A 20214-nucleotide genomic window follows, 5' to 3' on the forward strand; every position below is an offset into this window, starting at 1 on the left:
GCGCCGGAGCCCCGCAGGAATCATGCCCAGATCCTTCCTGGTCAAGAAGGTCAAACTTGACACGTTCTCCTCGGCGGACCTCGAGAGCTCCTACGGGCGCGCCCGCAGCGACCTCGGAGTGCGACTGCATGAGAAAGGTGCGAGCTGGGCTGGGGCTGGGGACAGCAAGGGGCCCAGGACAATGCTGGAAGGGGTAGAGGACCAGAGTATGGGGATGGAAGGGCCGGGGGCCTCAGGAAATAGACCCGAGGGAACCAGAACCAGAAGGAGATGGTGGCTGAAGCTGGACTGTGGAGGAAGGTGGGGAGAGGGGAACGCAGAGGCAGGCCAGAACAGGGCCAAGGCTGGGCAGGGAGAGTGTCAATGCAGGAGAGAAGGTGGGGAGCAAGGATCTGAAACAGGAAGTACCTGAAGGTACACAAGGACCCACACCCTGGCTATGCGTATGGACACTTGCTGATATGACAGGACCTGCCATGCATGCAGACCCACACCCAGAAACCTGGGCCTTCCCGAGTATCAACCTCTCTTTCTTGGCTAGGGTCAGCAGAGTGCTGTGAGTTCCAGGGAGTAGGCATGGGTCCAGTGGGGGCCGCCACCTGTCAGGACTAGGGTACCAGCAGAGGGGCAGCAGTATTTCCCCTGCAACCAGAGTCAGGGAGGAGGATGAGGGCAGGAGGGCTCTAAGTAGGGAGGTCCCAAGTGCTGGAATCAGGGGGAGGCTCTTTGTGTAAGGGTGCCCAAGTTCAAGGACAACTGTTAGCACGCAGGCAGGAGGGCTGGGAGTGCCAGCAGCGTGGGGTGTCGGAACAAGTGTGACCGGAGCCTGTGTGAGCCGAGCCTGTGTGTGAGCCTGTGTGCGCCCATGTGACTGCGTGTGGCCATGTGACTGTGTGCGCTTGTGTGTGACCCTGTATGAGTGTGTGCCTGCCTGTGTGCCACTACATGGGACCATGTGACTCTGAGGCCGCTGTGCACCCATGTGACTGGCGACCCTGGCTGAGTGTGTCCAGGGTGGCTGCATGTGTGACCCTGCATGAGTAGGTGGTATGCGGGGATCAGCGAGCAGCCCACCCTGGGAGGACACTCCAGGGTTGATGGTGGCTGGGAAGCTGGGTGTAACCCTGAACAAGCCAGAGGCCGCATCATGTGGTGTGTGCATTTGTGACTCTGCGGTTGTGAGATCCATCTTGTACCTTGAGAACAACTGCAGTTACCGGCATTAATGATGCTGCCTGCCTGCAGCTTGTCCCAGTGAAGGTGTCCCCTGGTGGGTGCCCTGGCACTCTCCAACGCAGCGACTCCCTGGTCGCCGGTGCTGAGGCTTGGGAAGGCCCTTACAAAGGGTTAGGGCCTGGGGGAAGAGGACTATGTGGAACAAGGTAGGACCCAAGGGTACAGGATGAACGAAGGGAGTCGGGGAAGAAGCAGAGTGGATGGAGGAAGATAGGACTGGAGCAGGAAGAGGGTCAAGTCCAGGGAGTAGTGGAAGACCTAGGAGGGAAGAAGGACGTGCTAGAGAGGGTAGGAGGGGCTGCCGGAGGGAGAAGTCTTCAGGGCTTGTTGGGGGGCCTAGGGGACCAAGGAGGGGCAGCATCAAGGCTGGACACGAGTTCTAGGTGCCGAGGGGAAGAGCAGGTGGGAACCCCGAGAGGCAGAAGCGACGGGGTCCCTCGGTGGGCGGTCCCGGCTTTGTGCGCTGCGGGTCCGCAGTGTGTTGCATAATCAGGGAAAACTGCTGAAGTGGGGAGAACCCGAGGGGGAGGAGGGGTGGAGGAAGAAGGGCGAGGGAAGCGCCGCCCCTCCCCCCTGACCTTGAGGCTCCGCGGAAGGGGGGCAGCCGCGCCCGAGGATGCGCCTCTTTCCTCCCCCTGCGAGGGTGGGGCGGGCGGCGGGGGCGGAGCCGAGGCCCGGCCCAGGCTCATCTGTCCTCCCTTCTCTTCCCCTCCCTGCCTCCTCCACCCTCCTTGCCCCGCGGTCCTCCGGCCCCTTCTCCTTTGTCCTTTTTCTTGTTCCCTCCTTCCCGGACCCGTGTTTCCCGCCGCCTTCCCGTGTGTGTCTCGCCCGCTGCCCGGTTCCCCCTCCCTCTGCCTGCCTGTCCACCTCGGCCCTCAGGATACCTCAACGACTACGCGGGGCCCGCCTCCGTCTACGATGGCGATGCCGAGGCGGCCTTGCTCAAAGGGCCGTCCCCAGAGCCCATGTACGCTGCGGCCGTGCGTGGAGAACTGGGCCCGGCGGCCGCGGGCTCGGCACCGCCTCCTACCCCGCGCCCAGAGCTGGCCACAGCCGCGGGCGGCTACATCAACGGCGACGCGGCCGTCAGCGAGGGCTACGCGGCTGACGCCTTCTTCATCACCGACGGGCGCTCGCGCCGTAAGGCCGCCAACGCCGCCGCTCCCTCCACGGCCTCTGCCGCAGCTCCCGACTGCGACGGCGGAGGCGGGGCCGGGGCGGGTGCGCGCGGCGCGGGGTCTGGGGCCGGGGGCCGGGGCGGCGCGCGCGGGGGGGTGAGCACGGAGGCGCGCGCGGGGCCCGGGGCTGGCGGCGCAGGGGGCCGGCACGCTTGCGGCGAGTGCGGGAAAACGTACGCCACGTCGTCGAACCTGAGCCGCCACAAGCAGACGCACCGCAGCCTGGACAGTCAGCTGGCGCGGCGCTGCCCGACGTGCGGCAAGGTGTACGTGTCCATGCCGGCCATGGCCATGCACCTGCTCACGCACGACCTGCGCCACAAATGCGGCGTGTGCGGCAAGGCCTTCTCGAGGCCCTGGCTGCTGCAAGGCCACATGCGCTCCCATACAGGCGAGAAGCCCTTCGGCTGCGCGCATTGCGGCAAGGCCTTCGCCGACCGCTCCAACCTGCGCGCGCATATGCAGACGCACTCGGCCTTCAAGCACTTCCAGTGCAAGCGCTGCAAGAAGAGCTTCGCGCTCAAGTCCTATCTCAACAAGCACTACGAGTCTGCATGCTTCAAGGGCGGCGCTGGCGGCGGGGGCCCCGCGGCCCAGGCGCCCGCCGCTTCGCCGCGGCTCAGTCCTGTGCAGGCCTAGGGCGGCGGTACGTCCGCCAGCCCAGCCGGGTCGGCTCTCAGCAATACGGGCCCCCAGGGAAGTCTCCGCCAGCGCCCGGGGCGGAGGGGCCGGAGGGCGGGCCCCACCTCACAGCAATAGAGGGAGGGGGCCCGGCCCCGCCCCGCCCGCCAGGGGCCTTGTCGGCCCCTTCAAGCAATAGGGTCCTGAGGGGAGACCCACCCCGAACCCCCTCCCTTCCCCTCCAGGGTGCCCCAGGCTTTTTCCCAGCAATAGGGTCGAGGAGACCCAGAACCGAACCTCATCTCCGAGTTAGGTCTCTGAAGACGGGGGTGGGGTGAGGTGGGGAGCACCCCCCTCCTCCCTCCTCTGCGCCCCTGGATCGCGTCGCAGAGACTCAGGTCTTCCCCACCCCTTTCCCAAGCCTTCCAAGGGCCAGGCCTGCGGCCTAGACGTCCAGGGAGCAGACAGGGGGAGGAGCAGGAGGGAGGGGCCTGCAGAGGCGTCCCTACTCCTCAGTCTTCGCTGACCCCCAGGAGTGATAGACGCGTTGGGGATCGGGGAGAGAGGCGGACGGCGGCACCCCTCTCCCTCGGGTTCTTTCTGGGGCCTCAGTCCAAGCCGCTCTCCCACCCTCGCCTCGCATCCTCTGCCAAATCCGAATTCTTCCAGCCCAGCTTCCCGGGCTCTGTCCTTCATAACGAATAATAATGACGCATATCGAATCGCATGGACTTATCCGACCTCCTCCGACCCCACTCCCGCCCTGCCCCGGGGCTCCCTCCCTCGTCCCCGGGCATTCGGTGTTGGAGGACGGATCCTGGGGCCCGGCAGGCAGGCCTGGGCACGGCCCATTACACACCTCTCTGTATTCGCTTTGCGGGTAAAGCCCCCTGGGGGGGTTGCGGATGCGTCGGGTTTCTTTCTTTCTGTATTTGTACGTTTTATTTATGAACGGATTGCACTCGGGTCAGGGAAGGGGCGCTGAGGCCCCCATCCTTCCCGCCGACGCCGGGGGCTTGGGATGTCCGGGATCATTTTCCCCGCCCCTGAACCCCGCCCCTACCTGGGCCCCACCCTCGAGCCCCAGGCCCCGCCCCCACTCTGTTGCCAACTTTCGCCCGTCTATGCCAAAGCCTCGGCGGCGACCCCGCCCCAAGGGCCCGCCCCATTGGCCGCCGCCTTTGTGACGTCACTGCATGCAGCCCCAACCCTCCTCCCGTCCCCTCCCGGGGCTGCCCGCTCCCTCTCCCTCTAGTTAGTCCGATGCCGACTATAGAGCAATAATGCGCACTGCATGCGAAGCTGCCGCCGCCTCTAGAGTTACTGAGAATCAGGTATCCCTCTGCCCTATCCACCCCATAGGCCCCTAGATCAGGGACATTGCGCGGGGCCGGACGCGCAGACTTTCTTCCCCTCCTCCTCCCTACCCCCCCACGGCAGAGCCCTGCGGGTGTAATGGTTCCAGGGGCGGGGGCGGGGTGGTTGCCCCCAAGACCCCTCCTTCAGTCATCCATCACCCACCGACTGTTCATTGGGCACTTACGTGCCAGGCCCGCTGCAGAGTCGGCCAGGGATGCAGCGACCTGCAGGGGGTGCATGTTCGCAACAGGGGTCCATCAGGTTTGGGTGGGCCAAGGAGAGCTGCATATATGCAGAGAAAGGCCTGGTCCCTAGACCCAACCCTGCATCCCCCTTACCTCTTCCCGCCCCAGCCCAGGTCCAGTGCTGGGTGCAATTGGGCTCTACCCATTGACTTGCGCCTGGTGTTCTCAGCTCAGGTGGCACAGACCCAGGGCCCGAAGGGCCCAGCACGACCAGGGCCACCCATACCGACTCTCAGTCCTTCCATCTTCTGGCCACCTGGGCTTTGCTGTGTGGGGCCAGGGCCCCAGGCCAGACAAAAGGTGCACGCTGGAGTGTATGACCTGGTCAGCCCCATCCCAGTGGGCACCAAGCTGCTACCTAGCTGCACCTGCAGGAGCGGACTGAGGGCTCAGCACAGCAGGGCCCATATCCCAAGCCCTCTGTACCACAACTCGGAGTCCACACAGCTCCAAGCTGGGGCCTGCCCTCCTGTGCTGGGGACACCCGCATGCACACGCACACACAGGCGCCCCACCCTACCCCCATATGCCTGTCTACCTACCTAAGGAGAAGGCCAGAGGGCCATGGGCCGGCCAGGGTCTCCCGCTTCTCCCTACACCCCGCCGCCGTGGAAAGCCATGGGCCCCCTCCTGCCCCCATAACTAAGCAGCACAATAACCGACTTAGCGAATTCAGGTAGAAGGAACGTTTAGGTAGCACCTATTTTGTACTGATTCTACGAGTAGGGCCCGAGATGCGGGGGCCCTCGGGTGGGGGTTGCGGCCGCCGGCCTGCCCCGCCCCCACCCCCGCCTGCGCCCCGCCGCCTTGTACATACTCCCACCCGGAACAGGCCGGGATTTTTACTCGGGCCGCGCCCCTCTTCCGCCCCCGTTTGGGGCTGGGCCGGCCGGACAGACGGACGGACGGACAGACCTCCTTCCTAAGCACAATAGCACCAGCTCCCTGGAGCGCCGCACCTCCACAAGGAGAATAAATGCCACTCTTGATAGAACTTGGAGTGTCGGGTTGATGTATCCAGTGCTGGGCCCATGCCACAGGGGGCGCTGGGATGTCCGGGGGTCGTCTTCCCAGTCCTGCTGCATCCCAGAGGCAAGACTGCTGCAGGCGCAGTGCTGGGAATGGCAGCCCTGGGGTCTGGTCACTGCCTTTGTGTAGGGTGCACCAGTGTCCCTTTTCACAAGAGGGCTATCTTCGTCCTCCCAGAAGGGCCAGCTTGGCAGGCCAAGCCGTGGGAGAAATCCCCTGAAGGCAAAGCAGTTGGCATTTGTCCTGTGGCAGGTTAATCTGCTCTGTGCCAGGAACTGAGGGAGCTAAGGGTCTCCAGCCTGAAGTCAGGCCCAGCCCAGAAGTGATCTAGAGTCACCAGAGTAGGTACGGCAGGGCCTGCAGACCTATGGCTTACTCTCCCTGTAGGGGCTCCTGCTGCCTCTGGGGCCTGACAGCCACCAACAAGCCCTCCTCATGCCAGTGGAGGAAAGGGGGACAGCAGAGGGTGCAAGGTCTAGCCCCTTACTGCTGTGTGCTGTCCACATCCTGACCCCCCACTGTCTGAGGAGGCTTCCGAGGACAGCTGACCCATGCTGGTTCTGGGGAGGTGCCACCCAGAGACAAGAGAGGCTTCCACAGCCCTTGAGCTGTAGACAGGATGAATCGAGATGAGGGGCGGGACTGTGCTAGTTAGGGACAGCCCAAGGACAGGGACCCCCTGCCCCAGCAATGCCTCCTGATACCCAGGTAGGCAGGCATGAGCTGAGAGGCCCAAAGTCTTTGGAGACATGTAGTCAAACTAAGTCATCCCAGAGCCAGCTGTCTGAACCCCGGCAGGAGACAGGCCTGCCCAGAGTGAAAGCACCTGCTATTGGGAGAGGTCAGTGTCCAGATCCTCCTGCCCAGGGTTCCTTGACTTTCACTGTCCCCAGGCTGGGGTAGGCTTTAGAGCCCAATTTGCATATGAAGAATCAGCCTCAGGGAGAACAGCTTATCCAAGGCCTGCCTGGGACACAAGCCCCTCCCCAATACCCCACCCACCCTCCACCTGCAGTCACACCTGGGTGAGGAATGCTCATTCCTTCCCAGCTTCTGGGTCTAGACTGGCTGTCTCTGCTTCTCCAGGACCCTGGGGGGCAAAGGGGTGAAAGGACGGAATCCGCCTCCCTGAGACCTGGAACGGGTTCCACGCTCAGCCTCCACAGATTTCCACGGACAGGACTTGCATCCCAGAGAAGGGGCTGCACAGACTGCTGACCGCCCTGTCCCATGTCTCCTAGTTGGCCAGACCCTTCACAGGCCCCAGTGGTCTTCCCGTGGCACGTCAGCCACAGGCTGAGCTTCTAGGCGCTGAACCTCTTCCAGCCGGGCCTGCAAGGCTCGGGGCCTCTAGTCCCCTCATCAGTTGCTGCCCCGGGCAGGGAAACCCCCACCGGGCTTTCTTCGACAACCCCTCTTGTACACCTTTGTCACCAAGGGCAACCCCACCTACCTTGACCTTTCCCCTCTCCCCTGGTGCCCTCGGCCTCATTTTCCCCTGGACCCTGAGGTAACCGGCGCGGCCCGCGCGTTCCTAAGCTCCTGCGCGGCCCCTCTCCCAGTCCCGAGGCCCCGGCCCGCCCACTCTCTCCCACAGGCCTCCCTCCCGCCAGGCCCCGCCCCCGCCGGTACTGAGGCTCTTCCTTATTGGTGCTCTCACAGCCCGTGCCCGCCTATGAACTGGCTGTCCTGTTCTCCTCGCGCTGCGCTCCAGGGCGCTGGACTGGTCCTCTCCGGTGATCCCTCGTCCACTCTGGTCGCTTCACTCCTGCTGCCACTTGCCAGCCAATGGCTTGGAGCCGGACGTGGACGCAGGCAGCCGCTTCCAAAATGATTCTTCACCCTTTATTGACTACTGACTCAGCCTCTCCAGGCCTACTGGGAGCCTGAGTCATCAATCTTCTCTGACAGCCTGGGTGGGCCCTGTAGTTCTTGGCTCTGTATTGGAAGGATGGCACAGCCAGAAGGCACGTGCCTGCATTGGAAGGATGGCACAGCCAGAAGGCACGCGTGGGCGCGCGTGGCTGAGCTCCCAGGGCTCATTCCTACGCTCCAGGCTCCCGAGAGGACCCTCTCCTTTGTTCACCCTCCCTTGGGATCAGTATTCAAAAAGGCCTCGCTCTGCCTGGCCCAGGCCAGCCAGGGAAGAGGCGCAAGTTCTGAAAGACTGGATAGGAGACGAGGTTGAGCCTGACTCACGGAGGTCGGGCTGTGTAGGCGGCATGCGGGAGGGGCTCTCCTGCCCAGTCAGGGCAGCCGCTTTGGCAGGTTACTCAAAGACACCTGCCAGGTAGCCCCAGCCTGCCAGGTAGGGATGCCAGGCTGGTTATCAGTCCCCGCTGACCTAGTGGCAACAGGAATGTGTCACCAGGGGGCCCAGGCACTCCGGTGAAGGCGGTGGAACAAGGGTGAGCCCAGCGGGAAGGTGGTGGCCAGTCCACACGGACAGGTCGCTAACCTTAGGCTGAAACTCTCGGTTTATTTGCTGCTGGAGAGGTACTCTTCTTGGCCTTGATCACCTCAGGAGTGAACGGCTAATGGGTTTTGCTGCTGGGTAAACTCGTCCTGAGCCCCCAGTGAACCCTCGCACCTGGAAATCCTGGATGTTCACACTCCATGCCCCATGCAAAGATGAGTGTCAAACGAAGGTGGGAGGCGCACTAGCGCGCTTGCGGGCTGCACCGTGTGGTCGTGCAACGATACGGAAGCCTCTGGGTCCCCGCGATCCGGCACCCCAGGCTCCCCACACCCTGGCAAATCTAGCCCGGGTGGAAACGAGGGAGGCCCAGCAAGTCTTGCGGACGTGGGCGGAAGGGGGCGCGGGTGGCCAGGGCGTGGCCACTCGGGGATGGGAGTTAGGGGCTACGCCTTCCCTATCCCCGCAGGGCACTTCGACCGGGAGTCCCTGGGCAGGGCGGGTGTCCCAGGGACGCGGGGCCTGAGGCCTTTCTCCTGCTCCATCTTTTGGTCTGGCGCTTGTTTGAACAACCTAAGCCGTGGAAAAGCAGGCGCTTCTGCGGTGGTAACTAGAGCGTCGCGGAGCTCAAGTGCGCCCCGACGTGCGCTCGGGAGCCAACACGCGGGGTGCTGGGCGAGGCGAGTCCCCACGGACACGGCTCCTGGGCCGGACGCTAACGCAAGAGGCACTTCGTAAACAATCTACACCCCATCCTCCGCGCCTGGCTGAGCAATGGCGAAACCCTGTGTTTACAGAGTGCTATGAGAAGCAGGGAAGCGGTCGGGGGAGGCTCGCCGGCTGCCAGGAAGCCTGGCAAGTTCCGCAGAGACGCTGAGGCCCGCGGAGAGGAAAGTCCGTCACGGGCCAGACGGCCGCAGCCCCGCTCTCGGGCGTGCCGGACGACCGCGGCTCCCAGGGTGCCGCGCGCGGGGCGACCACGACTCCCAGCGTGCCGCGCGTGGGGCGACCGCGGCTCCCAGGGTGCCCCGCGCGGGGCGACCACGACTCCCAGGGTGCCTCGCGCGCCCGCGGACTACAAACGGGCGCGCGCCCCAGCGGCTGGCCAGTTAGGGGCTCCCAAAGCAACGGGCCCGCAGTCCCCGGACTCCCTGGGCGGCGCGCGCTGATTGGCGGCCCGGGCCAGCGCGCGGGCTACGGCGTCCGGCAGGGGGCGGTGGCGGCGGTTGGCAGAGGGTCTGGAGGCGGGGCCGCGGGCCTTGGGTGCTGCGAGCCCGGCGGGCCACGACTCTGCCGGGACAGGGTGAGGGCTGAGGCCATGGGCGACCGCGGCGGCGCGGGCGGCTCCCGGCGCCGGAGGACGGCTTCACGGCCCTCGAGCCAGGGCGGCGGCGGGCCCGCGGAAGAGGAGGTGCGGGACGTGGGCCCCGGGGGGGACGCGCCGGCCCCGGCCCCGGCCGCCAAGGACGAGAACAGAGACTCCGACGTGGGCAGCGGCCCCTGGGATCTGAGGTAGCGAGACGCCTCACCCGTAACCTCCGACCCCTGCCTGGGACCTTCCCCAGTTCCCCGGGCGTGACCGCCGCAACGCGGGCTCCGAGTCTGAGAGCCTGGCTCCCGGGCTTCGCGTGGACAGGTGTGCCCCTAGGGCCCCTGCGGGGGAACTGAGGCGTCGGAGTGGAGCGTCCCTTGCCAAGGTCACCCACGTGGGGGCGTACGGGGCCGGCGGCAGTCCGGCTTGCAGACCCCCCACCCCTCCGCAGACCCTCCGGCGGGTCCTCAGGCTCTTCCTCAGGGTCACCCGGTACCCTGGCCCCTGTGCGCAGGTGTTCTCGGTCTGCAAGGAGCTAGGTGGGGTCGGGTGGTTTGTAACTGGGGAGGTCTCTCCTGAGGGTGCCTTGGCGCTTGGGAAGTCGACCGGAGGGCGGTGGCCCTGCCGGGGAGGCACCCGCAGGAGACTGGGGCGGCGTGAGGTCTCTCCTGTCCCTGCGGACAACCCCCGGAGCTGTTTTCCTGGGGGTCCCTCCCGCACCCGGAGCTTGGCTGGCCTGGGGCCCTGCCTCTGTGACCAGAACAAGTGTCTTCTTGCAAGGACAGAGTTGGGTCCTGCCCTGGGACTCTCACCCCCTGCTTGGGGTTCGGGCGAAGCTGAAGGACTGCCAGGAAGGAGCTGGGAGCAAGTCTGGCTGATGGGGAGGACCTGGAAGGCCAGGGCACTGGCTCCCCCAGGCCAGCTCCAAGCGGCCCCTTCGCCACCTCCAGCCTCCTGCTCCCGCTTCCGGCCTTCATTCTCACCCAGGTGGCCTCGGGACGTTGGTTTCGGAAGTGCCTTTGGGGCTAGAGGTTATCAAGGAGGAAGAGGCAATTGGTCAGTCCGCTGGCAGGGATTTGCTCTCTCAGTAGACAGGAACAGAGAGGCTTTCTTCACTGGTGAGAGGGTGGGTGAGGGTAGCTGGGGTCCTTGCCCTGGGGTGCTCACAGTCCACCTGGAGATAAGATAATCTCAGCACTGAGCAGGCCGAGCAAAGGTCAGGAGTTGGTGAAGGCGCTGTGGCAGAGGAGGGTGGTTTTCCTGAGGGCCTGGGGCAGTGCTGAGGGAGGCTACAGAGGAAGGAGGGCCTTAGAGCCCCTCTGCTAACCGCCATCCAGGAGGCAGGGGCATGGCTAGCATGATCTCCTGCAAAGGTGGCGGAGTTGGCGTCCTTTTGTGTAAGACGGGTGTGCTGGCTTTGGGCCACTTTTTTTGCCACTCTGGGATAGGCAGTCACTTCCCTGCTGGGCCAGGGCCTCGTCTGTGCTCCTGAGAGTTGGGCCGAGTGAATGGCAGCCCTGTCTGCCCAACCTCAAAGTCTGGGCCCCATGGAAAGAGGAGCAGGAGCTGCCATGGACGGGCCTGCCCGGGGCTGGAGGGGGGCCTGGCAGTTACGGCTCCCTCCTAGTCTCCAGCTCAGGCAGGCTCTGTGCTTTTTCCTCACGCCCCAAGGTCGGAGGGCCTCGCTCCGGGATCTGGCCCCTGCACTTCTCCGTGTCCACACCCTCCCACCTGTCTCCCTTCCCTGCTGCTTGCTGTCTTTACTTTTTAATTTATTTACTTCGCAGAATGAGAGAACAGGAGCGGCAGAGGGAGAGGGAGAAGCAGCCCGCCCCCCCGCCCCCGCCGAGCAGGGAGCCCGATGCGAGGCTCGGTCCCAGGCCGCTGGGATCATGACCTGAGCCGAAGGCAGACGCTTAACGACTGAGCCGCCCAGGCGCCCCGTGCTTGGTGCCTCTCCTTTCCCCACCCCTCCTTACTCCCTGGGCTCCAGGCCTCCTCCCCTCCCTATACTTCCTGCTTGCCTTGGCCTAGGCAGGCGGGTCAGGCTCCGGGTGTGAACTCATTTCTTCCAGCCCATGGCAAGGTGTGGCTGGGGGGCAGGAAGGAGGGGGCACCGTACACAGTGGCCCTGGGTTCCTGGGCGCTCCAGGCAGGGCCTTCTGGGTGCAGGGCTCCCCTAGGGTGTTTGTTCCTGGAATGTGCTACTTCTTCCTCTTCAGCAGGGCCTGAGAATGGGAGAGCCCACCCCACCACCTTGTATCCCAGGGGTCAACGCAGAGGCTGGGTGCAGGAAGAGCTGAGGAGGACAGCTGCCACTCTGTCCCGTCTTTGCTCTGTTTGGCCCTGGAGCTGGACCGTGGTCCCCAGGTGTGATCCACACTTGGGAGCTGTGCCCCTGGGCAAGCTTTAAACTTTGGCAAGCCTTGGTTTCCCCTTGCACCTACCTCCCAAAACTGATGTGAGGGTTGAGTAAGGTGACACGTGTGCTGAGTTACAGTGGCCCTGCTGGTTGGGTGGACCTGGGGAGCACGTGTGGGACCGCTAGAGGTGTGGGGGGCCCTGGTAGTGGGGGAGAGGGTAACACAGATAGCTCTGGGTATTGTGGCCAGGTCCTGCCTGTCTGCCCTCTGGTCCACTGCTGACTACACTGGCAAGGCTGGACCTTGTGGGCTTTGGTGGACGGTGGGCTCTCTTCCCTGAGTCTCTGCTGCCTGGGGTCGGGGATGGTCAGGAGCCCTGTGGAGGGACCCGGGGAGTGGCTGTGGGCAGGTTGGGGAAGGCCTTGAGAGCCTGACAGCAGGAATCTGAAAAAGTTTTTATGATGTTGTTTGGTGTCAGATTTGGAAAACAGTACCCATTCCCCACCCGTTTTCATCTTAGACATTGATGAAAATAAAACCAGCGTGGTCTTCTTGGTGACAAGGGGTCACATTGTTGTGAAATGTTTGCTGGATCGATGTTAATGTGCAGATGGGGGTGGCAGGTTGTGGCACAGGGTGGCCCTGGGATAGTTGCAGTGCAAGTCAATGGGCTCAAACTTGGCAGAAGGGCTGGGGAGGCCCTGTCTAGTGGACAGGCCCAGAGACCGTCCTCTCCGGGGAGTGGGGCCTTGGACCTCTGCTTGCCTCGCGGAAAGGCAGGTATAGGGTCCCAGGGAGAAGAGGGCCTCGGGTGGTCTCACTGCAAGGCCCAGGACGGACCGGGAAGGTGGATACAGGGAGGCCTGTGACCGGGAGACGCTGGTGGGCCGGGTGCAGTGCAGACCTTGCCTCTGCCTGGGCTACAGACTGCTGAGTAGCATCTCAGCCTGCCCAGCCCCTCACTTCCTGGTGTTGACCCCAACCATAGGAAGACTCGCCACGGAGGCAGGATCGGCCCTGAGAGGACATCTGTGCCCCTGCTGCGTACTCCTCTGAGCCCACTTCTCCTGCCTGGGGTCCTCAAGAGGTGGAGATGTGTCCACAGGAGGGAAGGGGAGGCCCTGGCCTCGTGTCTTACAAAACGGGAGGCCTTGCTCAATGCTCTGTGGGGCTTCCTGGTGGCATGGCATCTGGGGTAGGGTGGGGCAGGCTGAGTGAGCCAGGAGCTGGGTTAGGGCCTTGCCCCAGCCACACTGTGGCCCTTTCACTACCTCTGTGTCACCCTGAGGACCAGGCAGGGATGTGAGGCCCTGCTTATGTTTCCCCTACCCCGTTAGTAGTGGGAACTCCTGCTTCTGCGGGAGACCTCCCTGCCATCAGGCCCCTGGCCCCTGGGTGGGCTCTTCTTGGCCCCCTCAGCCTGGACAGGAATACAATACTGACCCTGTGGTTGAACTGGGGCAGGTTATACTTTTTCAGAAATAGTTGGAGGCTATGCAGATGTATGAGGGCCCCTGTCCCCAGGAAGGTGCGTGTGAGTCCAGGTGCTCAGCTAGCTCTTGGCCTGGGGCCCTGTGCACACTCAAACCTGCACGGGCCAAATCTAGGGAGGAGGTTGTTTGAGGTGGGGGCCCCTCAGTGTGCTGGGCAGTAGGATGGGCTGACCGAGCAAGGCAGGTTTAGCCCCTGCCCCCACCTCTGTACAGAATTGCCTGGTGGGTCTTGAGATCCCTGGAGTGAACTCTTCCTATGGGCCCATCACCACTCTGTAGCCATTGAGCATGGTGGCAGCCAGAGGCCTCTGGGGAGAGAGGATGGGCTCTTGGCCTGGGGTGCTCGAGCTCCAGCTCCAGCTCCATGTAGCCCTGGGGTAGGCAGGGCCAGCTGTTCTGCTCCTGTTTGTGGCATGACCCTGCCAGCTGCCTGGAAGGGCAGGCTTTCTGGGTGGTCCTGAGAGGCTTGGCCCTGCCTGGCCCTTCTGTGATCGTGAGTGGGGGGGAGGGTTTGTGGGCAGAAGAGAGGGCTGGGGGGGCGTGGACCATCCTGCTGGGCTAGGATGTACCAGAGTTGCTCTGAGGGAGGGGCTGGGGTCGGCTCTGCCCTGGGCCCTGGGCCCCAAGGCTGGCTCCTGAGGGGCTGGACTTGGCTGGGCTCTTGGGTGTCTGCAGGCCCCCGACCTGCCCCTGGGCTTGGAGGAGTGCAGGGTTCTCACAGCCCGGGGGACTGGAGCAGGGCTGGCCTGGTAGGGGGGCCTCAGCTGCTGCCTGCTTCTGAGAGTGTGTCTCCCGCCCACCAGGTGCCACCGCCTACAAGATTCTTTGTTCAGCTCTGACAGTGGCTTTAGCAACTATCGTGGGATCCTGAATTGGTGTGTGGTGATGCTGGTGAGTAGGGGCCCTGGGCTGGTGGGGGGAGATGGTGCTGGTGGTCTGTGCACTGGCCACACATTCAGCTCTTATCCCTGTTGAATCCCGGAGGCAGCAGGTGTGAGTGGTCTTGGGGGTCAAAAGAGCTCCTTCTGCTGTTCTGAATGGCCCTTGGGGGTATGGAGCCCCTGGCAGGCCTGGCCTGGGGGGAGAGGGGTAAGCGGATGGCTCTTGGGCTCAGCCTGGCAGCTCCAGGCCCTGACTCGGAAGGTACCCAGCCTCTCCCTCAGCCTTGGTCCTAGGTGCCCCCCAGGGAGGGATTAGACAGAGCCCTTAACCTCCGCCTCACCTTGTGGCCTGGTTCCTGCTGGCTCCTTGTGGGGGTGGGGCCAGCAGTCCTGGCCCAGAAGCAGCTGGAGTCCAGGGCTCAAAGGGGCAGCCTGCAGGGTGGGGCAGGGGGCAAGGGCCTGTCTGGGCCCAGCCCCCACCACTCAGGCTGATGTGGCCAGAGGCCTTTGACCCTTGCCCTGACATCACCACCTCTGTTTCGGGTGTGGTTCCTCTGGTTACCCATGTCCTCCCTGCCCATGGGCCCAGGAGGCTCTCCGCCAAGGGGCCATGCAGTCTGATGGGTGGGAAGCTGGCTGGGCAAGGGGACAGTGGGCCAGACACCTGCCTGACCCTCAGGAGGTGTGTCCTTGGCTTCTGGAGGCCATTCCTGGCCTGGGGTAGGTTTGTAGTGGCAGTCATCGGAGGTGGGCCCTTGGCAGCTCGGGTAGCACTGCTTGTTCCCTGCAACCTTTTGGGCCCACCTGGCCCTTTGGTATGGCCCCAAAACCTCTCTCCTGCTTCTGGTGCCTCTACCACCCCTTGGCTGAAGGAGAGGTGCACCCCATGTTTGGGGCTGCTTGCTGTGTTCCCTCTATGGCCTGGGCCTGGAGAGGTGGGCCTTGCCCGCTAGCAGCCCCAGCTCCTACCTGCTTGCTGTGGGCTTTCAGGACAGGCCACCAGGCGTGGTGACGGCACATCTGTGCCGGGCAGGTCAGGTCGGTGGCTGGGGGAGGGCAGGGCCCCTCTGTCTCTCAGCCTGTCACCTCCTTGTGAAGTCTTCCCTGACCATTGAGGTAAGGGATCCCAACCAGTCCCCTGGCCAGCATCACTTTTCCACAGAATCTACCCTGAGTCCTGGTCAGGGCCTGAGTTCGGTGCACTCGGCAGGGTCTGTGCTTTATGGGATGGAGTAGGAGACCCTCATACCTGCAGAGGGAATCCATTCCCCAGCCCCAGGACAGAGCCAGGAGCCCATCTTGATGGGGTTCTGTTCTTGGGAGCTGCTTTGGGGCCATGTGCCTGGGCTTGGAGTGCTATAGGATTACGGAAGAGGGGCAGGGGCGTGAGTCCCAAGTGGCACTCGGGGTTCAGCTGCCTAGCCCCTGAGGACTCTGGTCAGCTTCTTCTCCCCACCCCCCTGGGTGTGGCTGCCCCCGGGCACTGCAAGGACATCCTTGGGCCTGGGGGCCCTCACCAGCTGCTGCAGATACTGGTATATCTGGTGTTGGGGTTGATTCCCTCTCATTGGGGTGATGGGGGCATCGCTGAAGGACTTCCTGTCCTGCACTGGTGTGGGGTGAGGTGGGTTGTAAGTCTTGGAGCTTGGTGTGTGGGTCAGACAGGACTGGGCTTGCAGGATGCGGGTTTCTGTCCAGACCCAGGGCTCTTGCCCCTATAGGTGCTGAGAGGAGCTGGGTGGGGGGGCGGGGGGGCGGGGCACCCTGTGGCCGGGGCTAATGGGCTGTGCCCTTCCTCTCTCTTGCAGATCTTGAGCAATGCACGGTTATTTTTAGAAAACCTCATCAAGTGAGTGTCTTCCCCAGGGCCTTGGCCCCGCCCCTGAGGCCCCACCCCACCTGCTCAGGCCCTCATCCCCCAATCCCCAGGTACGGCATCCTGGTGGACCCCATCCAGGTGGTGTCTCTGTTCCTGAAGGACCCCTACAGCTGGCCTGCCCTGTGTCTAGTTATTGGTGAGCTGGGAGCCAAGGAAGGCCTCGGGTGGAGACGGGACAGGGCTTGACCGGGGCCTGACCCTGCGCTATGACACTTATATCCTCAGTGGCCAATGTCTTTGCCGTGGCTGCGTTCCAGGTGGAGAAGCGCCTTGCGGCGGTAAGCAGCGCCCTCACGCCCCCAGCCCTGTCCAGAGGTGTGCTCTCCTCACTGGGCCTGTGTGTTGGGCTGTGTGTAGCTCTCCTGGGAGGGGCTGTGCCCCAGGCCTGGCGGCCCTTCCCCAGGGAGACCCTTTGCCTAGGGAGTTGGGGCACTGGCTGAGCACTCTGCTCCCCCCACCCACCCCAGGGTGCCCTGACGGAGCAGGCAGGGCTGCTGCTGCACGTGGTCAACCTGGCCACCATTCTCTGCTTCCCGGCGGCCGTGGCCTTGCTGCTTGAGTCCATCACTCCAGGTGTGCCCCTTCCTTCATCCCACCCCCGTCCCAACCTGTCTCCGGGGCCCGCAGGGGAGACCCAGGCCCACCCCCCGCAGGGGCTGTGCCTGCGGCTGTGGCTCTCCTGGGGGCGGTGTGGGAGGGCTGTGGTCTGAGCCTGCCTCTCCTGCAGTGGGCTCCGTGCTGGCTCTGACGGTGCACACCATCCTCTTCCTCAAGCTCGTCTCCTACCGGGATGTCAACTTGTGGTGCCGAGAGCGAAGGGGCAAGGCCAAGGCCAAGGCCGGTGAGCGGCTGCCTGGGGCTGGGGCCTCAGAGCTCGTGCCCCCCGATACTGGGCCAGACCTGGGCCGCAGCAAGGCCTCACCCACCCTCCCCCTTGCTTGTAGCTTCTGCAGGAAAGAAGGCCAACGGGGCAGCTGCCCAGCACACTGTGAGCTACCCCGACAACCTGACCTACCGTGGTGAGGACCCTCCCCGGGACTTGGCTGAAGGACACAGCAGGGGAGGGACAGCATGGGCCAGGCCTCGCCAGTGCAAGCCCCACCCTTCTGTTCCAGATCTGTACTACTTTCTCTTGGCCCCAACTCTGTGCTATGAGCTCAACTTTCCCCGCTCTCCCCGAATCCGAAAGCGCTTCCTGCTGCGGCGGCTCCTTGAGATGGTGAGGATGGAGGCCGGCCGTGGGGACGGGGCAGGGGTTGGGGGTGCTGCCAGGTCCTGGCAGGGGGAGCTCAGCCTGCTGCTCTCTGCTTCCTCCTCCAGCTGTTTTTGACTCAGCTCCAGGTGGGCCTAATCCAGCAGGTACGCTGGCCCGGCCGGGGCTGGGGGCGGGGCTGGGGGCGGGGCGCGCCGTGCGGCCCCGGGAGCTGACACTGTGCCCTCCTCTGCAGTGGATGGTTCCCACCATCCAGAACTCCATGAAGCCTTTCAAGGTGAGTGGTCAGGTTCTCCCGTATCCGGGTGGATGGCGGGTGGGGCGCAGCTCAGGGAGCCAGCTGAGCTCTGTCCCTGCAGGATATGGATTACTCACGCATCATCGAGCGCCTCCTGAAGCTGGCGGTGAGCAGCATTGGGTGGGTGGCGTGGGGCGTGGGCCAGTGGGTGGGGTGTCCTGCAACCTGGTACCTGCCCTTCCCCACAGGTCCCCAATCACCTCATCTGGCTCATCTTCTTCTACTGGTTCTTCCACTCCTGCATGAACGCCGTGGCAGAGCTCATGCAGTTTGGAGACCGGGAGTTCTACCGGGACTGGTGGTGGGTGGCCTTGGGTGTGGAGCTGGGGGCTGGGCTGCGTCCTGGCGCAGGCCGGTCACCTGCTGCTCTCGACCCCCAGGAACTCTGAGTCTGTCACCTACTTCTGGCAGAACTGGAATATCCCTGTGCACAAGTGGTGCCTCAGGTGGGCGTGGGCGCGGCACAGTGGGTGGGCAGCTTCCTGTGTGGACCCGGGCACCCGTCCCACGGCCCCCTCCCTCCGCAGACACTTCTACAAGCCCATGCTTCGACGGGGCAGCAGCAAGTGGGTGGCCAGCACGGGGGTGTTCTTCGCCTCAGCTTTCTTCCACGAGGTGAGTGCTCTGTGGGCACGACCTGCCTTGTCTCTAGGGCGGGTATGGCCCGCCAAGATGGCTGATGCCCCATCACTCCCGTTGCAGTACCTGGTGAGCATCCCTCTGCACATGTTCCGCCTCTGGGCCTTCACAGGCATGATGGCTCAGGTGAGCGTGCCCCACCCCCCCCGCCCCCGGCCCAGCCTCTCCCCCAGGCCCTGGGCACAGCCAGCCCGCGGGTCACGCATTGTGGCCTGCTGACCGTGGCCCCGTGTCTCCAGATCCCGCTGGCCTGGATAGTGAGCCGCTTCTTCCAGGGGAACTACGGCAACGCAGCCGTGTGGCTGACGCTCATCATCGGGCAGCCAGTGGCCGTGCTCATGTATGTCCACGACTACTACGTGCTCAACTATGAGGCCCCCGTGGCAGGGGCCTGAGCTGCTCCAAGGCTGGGCCTCTCTGCCACCTCCTGTCACCTCACTGCCCACGAGCCCGCCCCGCCTGTGCGCCAGGGAGGGGGCTTGGCTGTCTGTTGTCTCCTCCCAGCCCCGGAAGGCCTCTCCGCCCCCATGGGGCTCCTTCCTGCCCTGCTCAGGGACGGCAGACCAGGCACAGGCCAGTGTCCCGGGAACCTGTGCCGATCCTGCCCAAGGGTCTGAGGGGATCAATAAAGTGCTGTCCGGAGTGGCTGCCCTCAGCCTGCTGCGGTTGTTGGGGGCTGGTGGTGCTCTCCGGAGGGGGATCTGAGTCCCACACACTGGCCTTCCGGTGCCTGTACCTTCGGGGGTGCTGTGTCCTGGCAGGGGCGGGGGGGGGGGGCACGACTCCTTCCCCTAGCACTGTCTGTGCATCACAGGTGGCAACCTCCACGGCCCAGCAAGGCCCAGCTGCCCTTGTTAACCTTGTGTGTGCGTGTGTCGGGGTTGGGGTGCAGCTCAGAGCTCCGTGGTCCCCGTGCTGGGGTCCCGGAACAGGGTGCCCACGGACTTCTCCGCAGGGAACCTTGGCTTGGAGCAATGGCTGGAGTCTGGTGTGTATAAGAGGGTCAAGAATCAGAACCAGCAGCTGGGCCGGCAGAGCTGTGTGCCTGGTGCCATGCTTGGGCTGTGGGGCTCACAGCGGCTGAGTCCACGGACCTTGGGGTGGGGGCTCTGTGTCTCTTGGGTGAGGCAGGTGGCCTGGCCCAAACCTTGACCCAGGTCTCCCTCGTGAGCACATGCATCCCTGCAGAAGCTTGAACACCAGCTCTCTGCCCCTTCCTCGGACCCAGGAGGAACTCTCAGCTCTCCTCGGTTTTCCTTGCATTGGGCTGGGCAGTTCACATGTGCAGCCTGAGTGCGGCCCTCGGGAGGCCCTGCTCCCAGACCTGCCACACTGGACAAAGATGGGGGGACAGCCCTGAGCCCCTGTTCCCACCTGACCTGGTGGGTAGGCCCTATTAGAGACCCCGAGGCAATGTCAGGCTGGTGTGCCCCGGTTAGAGACATAGTCTGACAAAGGTAGGTGCCTGGGCAGCGGCCTCAAGAGTCGCTGCCCCTGTCCCAGCCGGAATCTGCTCAACCCCACGTCCCCACCTCTGGCCGTGGTGGAGTCGGGGGGCGGGGGGAGAGGGGCTCCCTGGACGCTGCTGGGGATGGTGAGTAGGGGGTGGACGCCTGGGGGCACAGAGCTCCGTCCTGTCGCCTCCCCACCCTTCCCCTGCCCCCAGGCCAGCCCAGTGCCTTCAGAATGCGTGACGAGCAGGGATGCTCGGCCGGGAAGAGGCGTCCAGCATGCCCATCCCTGCTCCATCGGCCCCCTTGTGGGGAGGTCTTGGGAAGAGCGTTCCTGGGGGTCTATCCCACTGCCCCCTTCCAGGTCCTCCAGTCAAGATTCTGAGCGCACACGGGTCCTGCGGAGTCAGGCGCGCACGGCTACGCTCTGGACATCTACCTCCCCCCCCACCCCCACCCCCACCCCCGAGGAGGCCATCATGGCCCAGACCTCCAGCCCCCTTCCAAGACCCATGTGCCCTGGGCCCCTCCTCACCGCACCCCCGCCCACCTCACCCCCTGGGGGGGGGGCAGGAGGAAACAGACTCGGGAGGCCACAGCG

The 20214-nt window shown here is 64.4% G+C and overlaps 2 protein-coding genes across 2 annotated transcripts; both read left to right on the forward strand.

Moving 5' to 3' along the window:
- The first annotated feature begins 22 nt into the window (after window positions 1-22).
- Window positions 23-3053, forward strand: SCRT1 (scratch family transcriptional repressor 1). Its single transcript, XM_028093472.1, has 2 exons — window positions 23-137; window positions 2116-3053. Exons 1-2 carry the CDS (start codon window positions 23-25, stop codon window positions 3051-3053), a joined length of 1053 nt encoding a protein of 350 aa, XP_027949273.1.
- A 6145-nt stretch (window positions 3054-9198) lies between these two features.
- Window positions 9199-18804, forward strand: DGAT1 (diacylglycerol O-acyltransferase 1). The gene is made up of 17 exons (XM_028093590.2): window positions 9199-9596; window positions 14056-14143; window positions 15942-15982; window positions 16063-16148; window positions 16238-16290; window positions 16480-16585; window positions 16740-16853; window positions 16957-17031; window positions 17128-17231; window positions 17333-17371; window positions 17461-17502; window positions 17585-17629; window positions 17712-17824; window positions 17904-17969; window positions 18051-18138; window positions 18226-18288; window positions 18402-18804. The coding sequence occupies exons 1-17, from the start codon at window positions 9403-9405 to the stop codon at window positions 18555-18557; spliced, it is 1473 nt and encodes a 490-aa protein (XP_027949391.1). The 5' UTR covers window positions 9199-9402; the 3' UTR covers window positions 18558-18804.
- Window positions 18805-20214: the final 1410 nt, after the last annotated feature.

The sequence above is a fragment of the Eumetopias jubatus genome, unplaced genomic scaffold, assembly GCF_037043125.1.
Source record: "Eumetopias jubatus isolate StellerSeaLion01/CBP00866 unplaced genomic scaffold, mEumJub1_p1.0 scaffold_4, whole genome shotgun sequence".
Taxonomy (NCBI): Eukaryota; Metazoa; Chordata; class Mammalia; order Carnivora; family Otariidae; genus Eumetopias; species Eumetopias jubatus.